Below are 17967 nucleotides of genomic sequence, written 5' to 3'. Positions count from 1 at the left end.
TGATGACCATAATGTTTCTGAATCAAGTCTGAGCAGCGTTAAGACCAACCTTCCCAAAAGAAAACATGAATATTCCAGGATTTTTAGCCTGTTCCTTAAACAGAGAGTGCTTCTCTGCTTGTGTCCCTACTAATAGGTGTCCTTTATTGCCTACATCAAACTTGATCTGATCCCACAATGCTTGTAATTATCTCTTAAGGGAACGAATTTGAAGCTTCTATCATTTCTATTACTAGCAAATCTAGAACTGTTCTGTTAGATTTTTATAATGTAGTCCAAATATAAATATAAATTTACCATTTTGATAATATTTCAATACCGAGTTATCCCAGGTTGCTACAGAAGCGCACCTTAAGTGACCTTTGCGCTGAGGTGTAGCTCCTCCCCGCCAGCCGTTCTGTTCCTCGATGTTTTGTTTGCCCTTTGTGGCCGCCAGCTGGAGATAACACTCGCTGTACTTTCTTGCAGTGTCTGCGTGCCTGCTTGGGGCCGGAGCCGCGTAGCTGCAGCTGGAGGCGTTTTTGCTATCGCTGGGTGAGCTGGCAGCACGCCGCGGGGTGCAGGGACGGTGGAGGCAGGGAGGCTTCACAACACCCTCAGCAGGCCGGCCTTACATTTCGCTGCCCCCATCACCCCGCTGCGAGAGGCAGAGCTCTCCTGGCGGGCCCCCCTCAGCCCCTTCCCCGGGTCCCCGCCGTGCTCCTGCCGCCCCTGGCGGCCGCTCCCCGCGCTGCTCCCGGCGGAAGGCCGGCTCCGGGCGGGGCCGCGGCGGCCGTTTCCTGGCGGCCGTGGCCGGGCAGGCGGCGATGTGGGGCTGCGGGGCGCGGCGGGGGCCCGGCTGCCTCTGGCTGGCGCTGGCGCTGGCGTGGGGCGGCCCGCGGGTGCTGGCGGCGGAGGGGGAGGCGGGCGGCGAGGCGCCGTGCGGGGCCGAGGGCTGGGCGCAGGCCGCCGGCCCCCCTGGCCCGGTCGTGGCGGCCGCGGCGTCGTACCGCGGGCCGGGCAACAACGACACGCGGGGCAACAAGGCGCTGCCCATCGTGCTGTGGTGGAGCGGCAGCCTCTTCCCGCACTTCCCCGGGGACACGGAGCGCATCGACTGCCCGCGGGGCTCCTGCCTGGCCACGCGCAGCCGGCGGGTGGCGCGGCACCGCCGCACCAAGGCGCTCATCTTCTACGGCACCGACTTCAGGGCCTACGAGGCGCCGCTGCCCCGCCTGCCCCACCAGACGTGGGCGCTGTTCCACGAGGAGTCCCCCATGAACAACTACCTGCTCTCGCACCCGCCCGGCATCCGCCTCTTCAACTACACGGCCACCTTCCGCAGGGAGTCGGACTACCCGCTCACGCTGCAGTGGCTGCCCAGCATCGCCTACCTGCGGGGCCCGCCGCTGGCCCTGGCCGAGAAGGACGCGTGGCGGCGGCGGGGCTACGGGCCCGTGCTGTACATGCAGTCCCACTGCGACGTGCCCTCGGACAGGGACCGCTACGTGCGGGAGCTCATGAAGTACATCCAGGTGGGTGCCGTGCGGGGAGGCTGTGGCACCACCTGGCTGCCCCCCTCCGCCTGCAGGTTCTCGTTTTAACGGGGTTTGTTTGTCCTCGTTTCTAGCCGAGACGCGAGTCGTAACGGGAAGCATGCCGACTGCAAGCTGGACAGAAAGACTAGTTGTATGCCTCCCAAAAGCATGGTCTAGACTGCACCGCATGGCAGTAGGTAGGCCTGATGGTAGTTGTTAGTCACGGAGTTGGCCAGACTTGGCGTCAGTCGCAAGTTGTACTAAGCCTGAATGAGATCAGTCTTGCTAGAAGTTCCTGAGATCCCAGGAGCTTGAAGTTAGTGTAAAGGAAGGCTGTCCGTTTACAAGCCTTGCTTGCATTTAACAATATCAGCGTGTAATGAGAAATTTGCTGTGTTTTGAGAGTCTGCTCCACACCTGCATTGGTAGAACTGTGTTATTCTATGGTGATTTGCACTGCTGTGGCACAGCTGATGGAGAGTAGCTTCATGAACTGAAATAATGCAGTTTCTTTCAAGTAGAAAAAGTCTAATGCTTTTTTCTTAAAAATTCTGAAGGATAATAGATGAAGGAAAAAGCATCTGGTTTTACTCCTTATCTGAAACATCCTTTTCCTAGCCAATTCTGCTGTTTCCAAAGGTAGTGATTCATTTCTTTCTATCGTTTGCTCAGTAATGAAGAAAAGACAAAACCATTTAAAAATATAATTGCATTGTCAAAGTATAAAGCAGACTCCAGATCAAGCATCCTGTCTTTCATTTTTAGATGCTATTCTTCTACCTCCCTCCATCAAATTTTTTCAGTCTAACAAATTGAAAATATTTTAGCCAACTTTCTGGGATTTGAGGGAGCTGTGTGAATTCACTGTTTGGAAAAGCCCTGGATTTCTGTTAAGTAGAAAGATGACTTTTAAATTAATATGGAGGAAGGTGAATGTCTTTCTTCATCTCTCAGTTTCTGATCTATCCTCTAATAGGTACAATTTTTCTTTAATTTTTTTTCTGTGTTTCTCCCTGCCTTATCTGTAGTGTAGTTTGTGCTACTTTTGAAGCTGAGCGTTCATTTTCTTCTACAGCTGTTAAAGGACAACTGTGACTCTAGAGTACTCAAAACGGAAAGAAGTTGGAGAGAAAGTGAGGCTAAACTAAGTAGCTAGGAACTGATCAAAATTAGGAATTTTATAAGGACTACAATCTCTGGGCAAAAAATCCTTTTGTAAAGATGACTTGTTATTTTAGGTTGACTCTTACGGGAAGTGCCTGCATAACCGTGAGCTTCCCAGTGAGCGACTGAAAGACACTTCTACAGCCACTACAGAAGATTCCGAATTTATGGCTTTTATTGCCAGGTACAAGTTTCACCTGGCCTTGGAGAATGCCATATGTAATGACTACATGACAGAAAAACTGTGGCGTCCAATGCATTTGGGCGCTGTCCCAGTATACCGAGGCTCCCCATCTGTACGGGACTGGATGCCAAACAACCTCTCCATTATTCTTATAGATGACTTTGAAAGCCCTCAAGAGCTGGCTAAGTATCTTCATTTCCTGGATGAGAATGGAGAGGAATACATGAAGTATCTAGAGTATAAAAACCCCGGGGGAATCAAAAACCAGTTCTTGTTAGAGACCTTGGAGAGGCGGGAGTGGGGTGTGAATGACATGACTTTGCCCAACTACCTGAATGGCTTCGAGTGTTTCGTCTGTGACAGGGAGAACGCCCGGATCAAAGAGGAGCAGGAACACAAAAAGTCTCGTGGGAAAGTTCCAGCTCCTAGACCTCGTGTAGCTCATTTCCAGCACATGGGATGCCCTATGCCAACCCCTGGGTTTGGAAGTGTTGAAGACCTCTCTGGAGGAGACAGGTAATGTACCAGTATTATGCTTTTTGAAGAAAAAAGCTTTAAATAATAGCAGCTGTAATTTTCAATGATGCTTGGCACTTGAAGGATCTCTTAATACATCTCCAGTTACAATTCATATTATGCCTTGTGGGTGGCATGGTTGTTCTCATGTTGTGTTACACTGAAGCTGAAAAAGAGACTTGAATGGTAATGTTGGTTAGTGGCTTAATGATGAATGTGAGAGACCCTTAGTAATATGTTCAAATGATCTGTGACCTTGTGTGATTTGGTTATCCTTTGTCTGCCTTTGGCTTTCCTTTCCTTTTCTTTTTGTTTGTTTGGAGGACAAGTGTTTTCCAGGACAAGTATTTTCCAATACAGTGCACTTGATTTTCATAGTTCATATTACTAGCATAACATGTCTAGATCCCCCAGGTTCGTCATTTTCTCCACTTTAACTGCAATGATTCCTGTCCTTTTAGACTATTATGCAAATGTATGCAATTCCCTTTCTCTGAGCCATCATAAAGCTAAACCCTCAGCTGTAGCTTTCTTGCAGTATGTTCAATAGCTACCAATCTGTTACCAAAGATTTTAATTTTCAGCTGTTAGTGCCACTGTAGTATTAATGACTTTTTGAAAATACTGGAAAGATCTGATGTCCTGTCCAGAAAGAAGTTGTTAATATATTCTATCATAGCTTATATCAGTTGAGAGCTTTGTTAATATTTTTGTAGACCAAGGTATTGAACCACTTGAGAGCATTAAAATGTTAGAGAGATGATGAAAATGTAGACTCCATCATTTCAAGTACTCCGTAACCTAGAAATAAATTCTGCGTGGATATAAAGCTCTAAAAAAGTTTTTGTTAGGTTATCCATCCACAAAATTATGAAGCATTTTGTAATTAGAAGAAAGGGCAGGGAACTGCTTCTTCATATGTTTGGATGCTTTCAAAAATGGCCAACTGAAATGAAAAAAAGGAAAATAAGACAGAGGTAATTCAGGTGGTGTTTTTTTTTTTTGTTTGTTTGTTTGTTTGTTTTAGGAAATTCCTATTCCACAAAACATGTGATGTCTTTCACTAAAAAGCATTTTTCACAATACAAATAATTACCATATTGAGTAATTGATAAGTTATACTTGTAGGTAAAAAGGGCCTGAAAATTCTGATTATCTGATAAATGCCTTTGTAATCTCTTGTTTTCTGTTGGCTGATTTATTTATTGGAGCTTTTATATAGCAATACCTTTTTCAGTTTTGATAGCAAAATGTGCTTTTCCCTTATAACGTGCTGTGCAGTGTCCTGCATAGTCCATAAAAGTCCATAAAAGTGAGTGTTCTCTACTTGTTCATAAATTTTCTTTTCCTTGAGCAGCAGATGGCAGTAGAGAAATACCTTAGAAGACATAGCATGGGTGTCTATGTGACTTACGTACAAATTAAGATACTCCATCGTTCTGTGTAGTCGTTATCAGCAAGGAGTTCTGTACAGTTGGTCCATAACTGAAGCTACAGCTGCATGCCATGGAGGTTTCTGTGTCTCGCTGAACCATAGTATGTTGTTTTCCCACCGTTGTAGACATAAGATGTCTCCAAAAAAGTAAATGTTTATGTACCTTCGGAGGTACGATTAAGACGATTTCCAGCGAAGTACAGTGGCTTCTGTCTCATAACCAATATATAAAGTCTGACTATAAACATACAGGGTGACTTTGGGCTCTGGAGGCTTCTGGAACAGAAAATAACAGAGGCAATTAAAGTCTCTATATTTTTAGAACTAGTACCTAATTACAGTATGGCTACCCTGCACATCTGTATGTGCTTTAACTCTTATTTTACGGATGTAATTTGTTTCTAGTGTTGACAAATGTGCTGAATTAACAGAATCTCTCTCTTGAGAGTATGTAGCCAGAGCAAATTATTATCTTCACCTTGCTGTCCTTAGCTCCGAGTGTGGAGATGTGTTCCCTAGATCCTTATGCTTTCAGCCTCACTTGTGTTTGGACTTCTGGGCTTCACACCAAAATAAATGTAAAAAATGTTGTGGAATAACCATTTGTATGTGTTAGGATACAGGTTGTTAGCTATGATCTATTGAATTCTTGTCTGCTTTGTACAAAAAAATAGTGAGTTCCGGTGCTCCTTGTGATTGGAACATCTGTTCAATAGGAACTGGAACCTGCAATTATTCTTGGACTGGATAATGGTTTCTCATCACCTTTGTGAAGAGAAATGTTTTGTTTGTTTCCATGATATGGATTCATTTTCCAAAGGTGGAGAATTTGCAAGGATAAATTTAAAAAGACTAAGTGACAGCACCTTTCTAGTTACCTAAACAGTTTTAATCTGCAGTATCGCTTTCTTTTTTTATCCTCTCAAGAACAGAGAAGCCAGTGTGCCTTTGATAAAGAAATACTTTGAAACCATCATAGTTTTGCTAGTTCTATTTTATGTTGATGTCACAGTTTATTTAGGATGAGAGAAAAAGAGCTTAGAAGGGTATTACCTTTGCCAGTGTAAGGTGTCCCTTGCAATAGAATTTAAAAAACAACCAATATTAAAGATAGATCCTTAGCTCATGGTCATAGTGTTTCAGTGGATGTAGTTGATAATTTCAGAATATTTGTGCAGTCCTGTTCATCCTGGTATACCTTTTTTTTTTCAAGCTACAGAATCAGAGTAAAATTTGTTTCTTAAAAACAATAAGAGCAGTGTAAAAAGAAAAATGTCGTGTTCATTTAATGTTTTTGACAAAGTGTTCACTTGGATATTGGAATTTATTTCAGTGTTGCCATAGAATTCAGCTGCAGAACATTTTATTTTTTCTGTTACCTGCTGCCTCTTATCCGTGTGTCTAGGACATATGCTAGTATACTTGCTTTCCTAATGTGTGCTCTAAAAAACATATAACTCATATTGGCAATCCTTGAACAGAGGTTAATGAATTTAGTTGTTAAGTAGCGTGATCTCATGGTATGTCCAAGTGATTCATTTTACAAAAGAACCTGTAGGCAGACGTTTTTGTATGCAGAAGTAAGTCTCAGTCTGTGATCCTTCACATGGTAATCAATGTTAAAAGCTTTATTTTGAGGTCTTTGTTGGTGTACTCTGCAGAAATGTCCCACTGTAGATGACACTGTTGACTCCCAAAAACTAATTCCTATGGCATACATGTTGTGTGCTGCTTCACAATGAAAGTCCCACTGATGTGCGTTCTGCATTTCTTTTGCTGTTCCCAGTATAACGGGTGAGATCTGCTTCTGGGCAGTGCAGTCATGCTTGCTTTAATATATGGTGTCTAGAGTGAATGTGGAAGGCGCTGTACTTTTTTCTGTGACTGGGAGGAGAAGCAAAAGTTCTGTAGATAAATTAACAAGTATTGGGCAACTCTCATGGACAAATTAAAAAGAACATAACCTTTGATCCTTCTTGCTGGAATATGTGATGGTTTGATATGGCTGGGTAGCAGCTGTAATGGAGAAAAGATAATCAGTTAATCATAAGAAGGAAGGATATTAATTATTAGCTAAATTATTGTTATACCTCAATATAATACAAATGAGAGCAGTAGTCCACCAGATCATGAATGGGACGGGAATTGTGACATTGTCTGTGCTATGAAATGTTCAAGAATATGTGCATTGAAAAAGAAATGATGTATTTAGCCACATGGTCTGGAGATAAAGAAGAAAGTCAGTTGAGGGACATGGAGATTTTTCTCTCTGTCGTGCATCACCTGAGCTTGTAATGACTAGCTGTAATTCTGTAGTTGTTAAATGTTTTGTCCGAAAAGAGTGATTCCTAGTCTAACTGCTGCAATATGCATACTGGCCATGGAAAGCTACTCTTAAAATCATATGAGGACTCTGTAAGATTTTATTTTAATACGAGGTTTTATTCTCAACAATGAATACTTTAGTTGCTTTGGCTAACTCTACAGTTACTGCTGATATTTCTAAAATACTCTGAAGCTAATATTAACTTTGTTTTTCGTAGTGAATTCTCATGGCAAGCTCCTTTAAGTGAGTTGGAGCACAATGGCACATAAACAACACATTTTGTCATGACCTTGGGCCTGTTTTCCTCCTAGGTGAAAGAAAAAAAATAAAAGGTCTTACTGCTATTACAGCTGCAGACCCTTTTGTTTTTTTAATGGTTTATGGTGATGTCTCTTTTTGTGTTTCAGTTGGAAAGAGATGTGGCTGCAGGATTATTGGCAAAGCCTGGATCAGGGTGAGGCCCTTACTGCTATGATTCATCGGAATGAGTCGCATCAGGGAAGATTTTGGGATTATATGCATGAGATTTTTCTCAAGAGGACCAAGCAACACTGACCCATCTTCATAAGAGCTTGATCTGAAAATTGCATTGAAAGTTGAGACTGAGAATTCTTACTTCACTCCAAATGTTTGCCTTGAAGTAGGAGAAAAGCCTCCTGCAGACACTGTTTTTCTGGTGCATGAAGTGAGTAGTTCTCTGTTGTCGTTGGATTTCATCTCTGGAGATGTGAGCAACTGCTTTTATTTGAATTTCAGCTCTGTGGTGTGAAGGTGCTCTTGAAGTACAGGTGTCTACATAAGATGCACAAGAAGAGTTTACTCTCATTTTGCATTTGGTATAGTTTCTCTGTGGCTTCTGTGACTACAGAGAAACATGTTTTCAGACTGCTCAAGTACCCTAACTTATTTCAGGGGCTTTTTTATATCCAAAATCCTCATTGTTTTTTTTTTTTAAATAAATATTTCACCACTTACTCTCCTCAATAAAAGTTTACTATTACCTGCTATTAACAAATAGCTTTTTTTATTAAAGGAATTATAAAAGACTGATGTCCTTGGAGAGCAGCTGTGCCTTATGAAATTGCAGCAATAAAGACTTTTCTCTCCAAGTAAATGTGCCTCAAATGTTCCTGCTTTTTCAGGGTAACTGGATACCTATAGGCAGGTCATTTTCTTTCTGCTAATTTTGCTAATTTTCCTATTTTGCTAACTTTCCAGGTGACACAAATGGGATGAGAGACTAAATTATTTAACTCACAACTTTCAACCAAGTATTTGAAAGGTATTGTGCAGAACCACAGTAGAATTAGTATGCTTTGGTGCTTCTAAGTTTCCATAAAATCTGAAATCCCAGCTATAATCTTGACTTCTTGTTCTCTTCTTAATGCCAGCAGTTCAGGGGCTTTTGATTTTTTTTTTTTTTTTTTCTGTATCTGCAGCTTTCTGCAAAGACAAATACTTTTTAAGGATGGTGCCTTTCCAATAGTCTCTACAGTCTGGATACAAACCATGCAGTCTTTCTGTACTGAGGTGGATGATCAGAATCAAGAGCAGTGAGATTGTTTTTGTATCTATACCTAATCTTAAATCATTATGATCCTGGTCTGTGACTGGAATTCCTAAAAGTAAGTGATGACACATAAATGTTCTTTACTGCATAGCCTGTATCTCTTACAAAAATAAATACAATCCCCTGTTCCCTGGTATGCTGGTACCTTTCTGAAAAAATTGATTTTGCACTGGAGGAAGATGAGTTGCCTTAGTGTGAGGGATTTCAAATCACAGGTCACACTGCAGCAATGTTTGTAATGACACAATAGTACTTTTTTTTCCCCATTTCTCCCCCCCTGTTCAGAAGTAACTACTGACTAAATAGCTAGAGTTTATCCATGCCTAAGATAAATTTTTGGCAATGAAAGTGTAGAATCCATGTTGTTAGCTGATTTTTATAAGGTAGTTCATGCATTGCTAGGGCAAGCCTGAAGCCTATTAGTAAAAGTAGAGAACCAGGCTGCATTCACATTCTGTCCCTAATTAAGCCATTATCTGTTGCTTATCTGTGTATGGATCACTTAATCTATTTTTTTTTTCTCAAATTCATAATATTCTAGGTATAGATACAATACTAGCATAGGTAACGATATACATCCCAGTGTGTGCTTCTCAGATGATACCACAGTGTTGCAGTGTTAAAATATGGGCACTGGGACAGAGCAGATCTACAACTGTTGCTGCGTTCATGCAGATGTGGAAAGTGCACGACTTTAGCATAAAATATGCATCTGATTTTTTTGTATAAAATAAGGAGAAATTTGCTTTTTTACAATCTCCCTTCTATAATAATAATAAGAAGAAATGTCTCTTCAGCCAAAATGCCTTCACCAGTTTATATTCCTTTTTTCAGGTATTCAGGGTATATAGGAATACTTAAGTGAATCTATCTGAATTAATTTTTAAAGTAGATTACTCAAATCAGATTAAGATTATAGATAGGTGTATTCAGGATTGAAGTGGTCACAGTGCTTGAGAAGTAAATTAAGATAAAACAAATTAAGGCTGCATTAGTTCTGAATAGGAACTTCTACTGAACAGCTTAGTGAGATTTAAATAAATTGTTTGAATTTGTCTTGAGTTACTTCAGATTCTCTTTGTTTCACATATTTGTATAGAAAATCATTCAGGTCCGTTTGACTGTCTTTAATTACCGATATCTCAAAACCCTTTCTGATCCAAGTTTTGTTGGGATAGGCAGGAGGAGAAATTCTGATCTTGCTTTTTGTACTAAACATAAAAATAAAAATTCCAGGTACTAGCACATTCTGCTTTTTGCTATTTTATCCTATAATTTAAGCAGATTATCTGGAAGTGGGGGACGAACAACCAAGTCCCATCTGTTTTTTTTTTTTTTTTTAATATTTTTTCTGCTTTTACCAGAATTAGACATGATGAATTTAATGTATCGTCCTTACAGGAGTAACAGTATTAAGTATCAATAGCAACCATCTGTGTATCATAACACTTGTTTAGTTTTTGATTAACGAGGTCCTATACCCTCACTTTACCTTTCTTCACAGCAAAATGAACATACTATTGTCAACTGAAGATACGATCAAGTATCTTCATATTGTCAAGTTGAAGATACGGTGTACAAACTTAAGAGTAGCTAGCAACCTGGATAAAAACCTACTGTTTGGTACTCTTCTTCATGAATTAATTCAAAACCCTTACCACCAGTATTCCTTCACCATTGTTTATTATCTGTATTCAGTACATTGTATCCCCCGGTCCAACAAGCTTGTTTCTTTGTTTTACAGTCTTTTTTCCTCTACAGAAGGCTGTTGCTTTGAGCTTTGTGACTGTTGCCAAAGACAAGTATTTCTAATTGCAACATTCCTTCCTAATGCTGGTATAAAAGTAGCATAGATATAAAGTAACTTTGTTACAAATGTTTGCTTATTTTTTGTCTAAAGCTTTCAGAATACAACTTAGAGGTGTTAGTCACAAGCCAACTTCAACAGCTTTCTCTTCTTAGTCACCATCTTCATAGATTTAACTGTTTTTGCAGTCTCACAATTGGTGAACTTCTCAGAAGGTAATGAATATCAGGTACCAATCTACAGCAATGACATTCACACAAACTTTGTTTCTCTTGTACCTACAGAATTTTTCTTGAAATAATAGATCGTTCTACCTGTATCTTCTCCTATATGTCACAATTAATGTTTGTGATTTATAAAGTGTTTGTTTTTTTTTTTTTGTATACTAAATGTCTTTTATTTGTTGTAAGTGGTGCACAAGTATTAAGGTTAAAATGCTTCTTCCAGTTTGTAGTATGAATAACTTCTGTACCTGCCAGGGAAACTCTTCTGTGGCAGGAGAAGCGCTAATCTTCCCAGGTGGCTGAAGAGTTGTGGCTGCAGTTCTTTTCTGGGCTGCTGACTGACCTTCCCAACCTTTGCTTCTCTGGACACCAAGGACTAAAAAATGCTGAATAATGGTAGTTCTTCCCACCAGGACTCTGCTTTCATCTCTCTCTTTTTTTTTTTTTGGAGGAGGCAGAAGGAGGATCTGGCTTTCATAGCCTAGAAGGGCATATGCATTTTGTTACTGTCCACTTTGCTTGTACCTTACACCAGTACTGTAATAAGAATATCCACTACCCTACAAATACTCCCTTATAAGTGCAATATTTGTAACTGTTTGATAATCTTAGATTCTAATTTTGATATATTTTTTTTTCTGGTTTTATTTTCTTTTTTTCTTCTTTCTCTTTGGTCAAAGTGTTCTTTCTGAGAATGCGTGTCTTTAAGACTGAATTATTTCAGGAATAAAGAATTTGAGATTGATTTACATAATCATTCATTTGAAAGGATTGTTCTGTAACATTTAAAGACTACTGCCAGCTTTAGCCAAAGTGAATTCAGTTTATGATCCTAGTCATCTTTCTACTAATGCAAATATCCGGATTCAGTAAAGGAGGAAGGTCACTGCAGCAACTATTAATATTTTGGAGAAAGGTATTATGTAAGTTCTTGACTGCTATTTGTGGATTTCTCGTTTCACTGCTTTAAATCCAAACCAGCTTGATAATGGCTGAATGTCATCACTTGTGTTGTGACTACTAGGAGGATTACATGATACTCAGACTGAGCGGTGTATACAACCCCCTATGTTAATCCTGTTCTTACTGTGCAGGTGCCCATATTTATGAAAACACAACTGAGACTAATCAGGAATTTTAGCAAAGATATCAAATACTAAGGTGATAAAGAGATTACCCTTGTAAACCCATTGGCAAGCCTCTACCAGCCAGGGTGAGTCACTTCACTGCTTGTCATGCATTTTGCCTGTTTACTGTGTGACTAGAGGGAGGATTTCAAAGCTGCCAAGACAGCTTTATTCGCTAGCATTAATGTTCTAAAAATAGCTGTCTCCTCGTAACTGCTTATATGAAACAGCAGCAGATTCTATTGATGCTGTGTCTCAAAATTGACTTGAAAAAGTAGGATAAGTTTATGGCATCTTGAAATTTGAGAAAGGAGTAATAAAAGTCCAATGGAAGGTTAAAAATCCAGCAATCCATTTCAGGGAAAAAATAAAAATAAAAATAATAAAAAAAAAAAAACACTTCTATTTCTTTTACTGTAGTAATTTTCGAACTGAACTGTTTTATGGGTCATTTTTGATGGTAAGTAGAATGAAACAATTTAAGAGCCAAGCAACAATGGAAGTATATGTTTGGGGAGAAAAAAGAATGAACTGTTTTGCCTGGAAATGGTCTCCAAAATGTAACTGCTTGGAGAATCAGAGCAAAAAATCTCCAGTCATATCTTGACAGAAGGTAATTTTAACTGGCTTGTGAAACAGTAGATGGTGGAAGAACAAATAACTCCTTAAGGGCTAGGAACAGAATAAATTGAATTGGTACACTGCCATCGGGGACATCACTGTTTAAACAGGCTTTGCTGTGTTAGACAAGCAGCCATCTGTCCCCCATACCATCCCTGCATACCCACTCTTCACCCATTGTCCCAAGAGTGCCACTCCCTTAATGATTAGCTGTCATCAATTTGGTTGGATTTAATTAAGGTTGTTGATGGATCTCCAGGCACCTTCTGAGAAGTTGTATTTAATCGGAAACATACAGGGCGGCCACTTCCTTAGTTCTGCTCAGAGACCTCTACTGACAAGTTGAAATTAATCAGAGACAAAATCCTTTTAGTGATATGACCAGCTGAGCCAAAGCCTATGTCAAGCTATAACAAAGTGCTCTTCTCTTATGATTCAGTGTCTCAGAGCTGGCAGCGAGAGATACATGGCCCTACAAAAAGATTAGGAAGGGTGGAGAGGAATGGAACTGCAGGATTTGTTCCAGAACCCTGACATGACTGGCATCTTAATTTCTATTGTTATATACGCTCTTTCCTGCAGAAAAGACCAATCTAATACTGAAGTGGCTCAGCTAGAGATGGCTTGGGGGATCTTGGAATGGATCAAAACAGACCATGACACTTAAAGACATGTCTGAGCAAATAAGGAGACATCAGGTAACTTGTAGTAGCGCAGACTGGAATAAAATAGGTCTGGGAGTCAGGGATTAGGGATGGCAGCTCAGATCTAATCAGGTGAGCAAAGTAGTTCAGGGAGGCTGATCTGATTGAGATAGCTCAGGATAAGGTAGGCTAGCATTGGAGTGTGGGGAGAGTGACATGAGGAAAGAAATTGCCTCTGTCGTTGTGCTAATGAATGCATTAAGTGTTAGTAACATCCAAATACAATAGCTCAGCGGACAGGACTAAGTCTGAACTGACTGGAATCTTAGCAAACTGGTTAGTTTTACTGTTAGTTAAAGTGAGGCACCTCTTAGTGGGGCTAGTTAAAAGTTAAGGCACCTCCAATTAAACTGAGATGCCCTAGGGCAGCTTACATTGAGGTTAAGGAGGTCAGGGTGAGATAACTGAGAATAAATAGTGATAGGCAAGGGTTTTATGAGGTTGTATGGGAAGAGTAAACTTGGGTGAATTTACCCAAGAAATTTACCCAAAGAAAGATGGATCCAAACGGTTCAGAAAGATGTGGTTATGATATCTTGAATGTATTTTAGGACTGCATTGTTAGCATGCATTTATTGCAGCATCATAACTGCCCCTTATTCCAGTTGTGTTGTAGATTTTCTTTTCAGATCTAGTGCTAATAGTTTCATCTCTGGTTCATTTTGTTTTTGACACTGAATTCAGCTGGAACACAGCCTAGGATTCACCTTTTAATAATACTCATTCAAGTAAAGAAAAACTGCAAACAAAGTTAGAATTTCACATGTTCTTTATAGGTGTGTGCTCAGGATGCACAGTGAAACTTCGGTGGAGTTCACTGGTCAGTTTGTTGAGATAACTGTTTTTCTGACTTCTCCTGAAAAGTCAGGACTTCTGCTCCATCCGTTTGTGACTCTGTGATAACAGTTGTAAAAAATACAGGCTATAGGGAGAGTTGGCTATTGGGTATCAAGCCTCTTCTGTGGTTTTACATTCTCCCTTTGAAACGCAGGTTTGTGCCATGCTTCAGACGCATCAGTGTGGGGTGTGCAGACAATTGCATACATTTTTTGGCGTCTTGGGAATTTCTTAGGCTGATGCTCCACTCCCAGGCTGAATGCCAAAAAAAGAAAAAAGTTTATAATGCAGAGAGCAGTAAGTGGCAGGAAGCTATTAAAATTCTCCTTGTGTAGCTTGCCTTTCTCTTTCCCAGCTTCCCCCCTATTTTTCTTGAAATTATTTAAAAGAGAGATCAGCCTTTGAAGGTGAATGTACCTGAAGGTGCTGCCACCATTAGCTAATGTAATTTGGAAAAAGGGAGGTTGATTTACAGTGAATGCAGCTCAACTTCTCTTACGTCCTAACATTTGCTGCTTCCCTTTTGTTCTTGTGGAAGGCATGTTAGTAATTACAGCAGTCAAATGCAGCAGAGAAAAGTGTTTATCAGGGGGTGTAAATAGAAGAGGCAAAATATGAGCAGCTCAACCTCACAAGAATGGGAATGTTGAACACTGAAGTGACATCTCTGCGATGAGCTGAAAGACTTCTGACATTTAGAGTTGCAGGATGCAAGCCCTCTGTTTTGAAGGTGTCAGCTTGTTTTTCTTTTCCACTGGTAGCCAAGCTAGAAATATAGCTCATTTCCTGTACTATCAGGAAAAAATAAAAAAGGAAGCAGAGAAATGTAAATATTCCCTACCAAAATGCTTCAGAACTTCCAGTCAGTGTTTGAATTTGGATCTGAAGAAATGCCAGTCTGGTTCTGAAGGGGACAAAGCAAAATCACTTATGTTTACTTGGAAATGCGTTCTCGTATTTTTAAAATTGGACTCTTAAGAAAATACTATTTTAAAAATAACACAAAAAATGATTCCCAGCGGGTTTGCAGCCGAAAAGGGTTGGAGGTGTGAACTGGGGGAGCTGTTAGCGTGTAGCACAGAAACTGCGAAGAGGTGCTGACTTTTTCACGGACTTTGGGACGGAGAATCCCGCTCACGCCACAGGCGGCTTCACTCGCCCTGCCTCAGGGCGCCGTGACGGGCCCGCCTTGCGCCGCCTCACGGGGGCGGCCCCTCGCACACAAGATGGCGGCGCCCGCGTACCCGGCCTGGGTGGGCCGCTGGGTCAGCGGGCAGTGGCGGCAGAAGAAGCGGCCCCCGCTCGTCCGCCCCACCCGGCCGCTGGTGCTGGCCGACCAGGTGGCGAACCGCAGGGAGACGGCGGGCGGTGAGTTCCCGGCGGCGGGGCCGGAAAACGCGGCGTCCCCGAGCCTCGTCCCTGGCAGGTGGCCCCGCTGCCTCAGCCCGGGAAGGGGAAGGGTCGTGTGGTGTCAGGGCGTGCTCAGGCCCCTGCTGGGGAGCGCCCTGTGCTCTGAGAGGCGCTTCTGTAAGGTTTCTAAATGTTGCAGCGGGAAAGCTGTGGTATAGCTCCGTTTGCTGAACGTTAAGGAAATGCAGAGGAAGAACGCAAAACAAAAATTGTGTGGTAGCTGTTCAGCATCCCCTTGGGAAGTCGGACAAAAGACCAGGAGCATTTCAGCAGGCAAGGGGGTCCAGTTTGTGCCGTGGAATTTGTGCACGAGGTGTTTAGAAAAGAGTATTTTCCCTTACTCCAACCCTCTGTCTGTATTTTACAATATTCCATGTGCAAGTCCTGCATATAAAGCGCTTTGAATTGTTAACATAAATGCTTTATCAAAATGTAACAACCAGATGGCTCTGACTGTGTTAATCCTTGTGCTAGGAACTTCTTCTCTAATGGAAGCAATGATGAGATACTGCTGTTTACTTCACTTTTGTTTTTTCTCATCTTCCTCTACCTCATTTTAAACTTCTCTTTGAAGATTTATGTACTGTGGAGGATGTTAGAATCAAATCTTGCATACCTAAGCTTTCATTGTTTTATTTTTCCCTTCTAGATGCAACTTGCATTACAGAGATGTCAATAATGATGGCCTGCTGGAAGCAGAATGACTTCAATGATACAGCTTGCGCCAAGGAGATCCAGATGTTCTATGACTGCGTGGCAAGGGCAGAAGTAATTAAAGCCAATTTGGTGTTCTTTAGGGCTAGTGGTAGGAAAGGAAGAGAAGTCGTATTTGTGTACCAACAATAAGTGTTCCATGAACAATTTGATTTGAGCTAAAGCCAGCTGAACTGTAGGAGAGATGCAGGATGATGTACATCAGGAACACAGCTCTTCCTTTTTGAATTTGGAATTTCCTTAAAATAAAGGAGCATAGGAGGGGACTAGATGTTTTGTATGTTATAACTAGGGATAAAACAATAGTCACATCCAGTCCTTTCTGTGTTGTCAAATTCTTGAAGTAGAGTTTATTTGCTGTTGGCCAACTCTCTTAATTTCTCTTAATATGCTCCAGTTTTTAATCTCTAAAATTTCAACACTGTTGAAGCAAAGTCTAAAGGTTGATACAGGTACAAAACTTGTCCTTAAACTGATTTCAAGTTTTTATGTTTTTAGTAATAGGATCATCATTTAATAAATAGCTTTTTAGTGCTGCAGTTTGACATCATAAATGAAAAATTGTCCTTGAATTATTTGGTAGATTACAATAAAAACAAATAGAAAACTGGAAAGTAAAAGGTAAAACATGTTTGTATTGCTATTATAAGATTATAATATTTTTAATTAAGAATATGGAAAGATATAATCTTCACAAAATGTTAGTTATTTATTAATTTCACAATTTAAAGAAGACTATTTGTTTTTTAAAAGCCTTGTGATTATTTAGCCAAATGTTATTATGCGTTTTCCTTAAAGAAATAGTGTTCTTCTGAAATAAACATTCCAATACAATTATTAGCACTCTATGAGAATGAGTGTTAAGGTGGCAAATAAACAGAGATAATATTCTGGGCTTTCTTTTCCTGTTTCAGAAGGAGCGCAGGGAGAATGAGGATGAGAAGACACTGTCACCCCAGAGAAACTTAACTTCAAGCAAAGTGAACAAACTCCTGAGGAGGTTTCCTAATATCACACGTTGTGCATAATGTGCTTTTTTAAAGGGACTGCAGACAAGCAATTAAAGATGGGGTCTTTGGATAATAAGTGAAAAATACAGTTCTGTGAGTGTTTGAAATCAAGTGATATGTCAGCACTGCTGTGTGGATCTCGACAGCATCTTTGTTTCCAGGGTGGAAGAACAGCCTTCTTGACCATTGGCTGAGTTTGTTGGCATGAAGTTCTTGGGTCTTGCAGTCTTAAGGATTTCTGCAGTGAGTTGTCCAGCCAGCAGCAGTGTGGAGTCAGGTACTCACTGTGAAATAAAATCTTCTAGGAATGTGTGTAAACAAATTTTTGAAGTTAAAGGGTGACCTCTCTTTGTATATAAGTTTTTTGCCTAACTTAGGAGCTGCTATCAGTAAGTATTCAGGCCCAGAGATTTGGCCAACTTAAAATGGATAATAACACCGTGACTCATATTCGTACTGGTATTTATACACAGTTTGGTTCCTCTTGAAATTTTTTTAATTCCTGCTGATGTACAAGAAGGCTGCAGAACGAGAAAGAAATCTTCAGCAAAATACCTTGCTAATACACAATATATTGGTAAGGATGAAATATAGCTTTAATATAGACGCTTGTGATTTAGATCCTCTGATTGCAGGTACAGTGTCATGTCAGATTGATAATGTTGTCTGTACTGTAATAAAATAATACAAGACTGTTGGTCGGTGTGGGTGAATAATAGTCTACAGCAAAATGCCCCATTGTTTATTTGAGGGGCAGCATGGCTAAAATGTGGAAAGTTCAAGCATGTACTGATACTGAAA

The 17967-nt window shown here is 40.7% G+C and overlaps 2 protein-coding genes across 6 annotated transcripts; both read left to right on the top strand.

Moving 5' to 3' along the window:
- Positions 1-493: 493 nt before the first annotated feature.
- Positions 494-11497, top strand: FUT11 (fucosyltransferase 11). Of its 5 annotated transcripts, XR_011098665.1 has the most exons (5): positions 494-1514; positions 2756-3381; positions 7550-7827; positions 8361-8424; positions 8582-11497. XR_011098665.1 is itself a non-coding variant. In XM_068689493.1 (3 exons), exons 1-3 carry the CDS (start codon positions 807-809, stop codon positions 7695-7697), a joined length of 1482 nt encoding a protein of 493 aa, XP_068545594.1. In that variant the 5' UTR covers positions 494-806; the 3' UTR covers positions 7698-11497. The 5 variants fall into 5 exon arrangements, 1 of the variants encoding a protein (XP_068545594.1); XR_011098666.1 differs by lacking the exon at positions 8361-8424; XR_011098664.1 differs by having other exon boundaries at positions 8361-11497.
- Positions 11498-15221: 3724 nt separating this feature from the next.
- Positions 15222-17863, top strand: CHCHD1 (coiled-coil-helix-coiled-coil-helix domain containing 1). The gene is made up of 3 exons (XM_068689494.1): positions 15222-15400; positions 16092-16210; positions 17071-17863. The coding sequence occupies exons 1-3, from the start codon at positions 15259-15261 to the stop codon at positions 17182-17184; spliced, it is 375 nt and encodes a 124-aa protein (XP_068545595.1). The 5' UTR covers positions 15222-15258; the 3' UTR covers positions 17185-17863.
- Positions 17864-17967: the final 104 nt, after the last annotated feature.

This window comes from Anas acuta, chromosome 7, assembly GCF_963932015.1.
Source record: "Anas acuta chromosome 7, bAnaAcu1.1, whole genome shotgun sequence".
In the NCBI taxonomy this organism is placed as follows: Eukaryota; Metazoa; Chordata; class Aves; order Anseriformes; family Anatidae; genus Anas; species Anas acuta.
The sequence above is the reverse complement of the archived record's forward strand: the minus strand, read 5'-3'. Positions and strand labels throughout refer to the sequence as shown.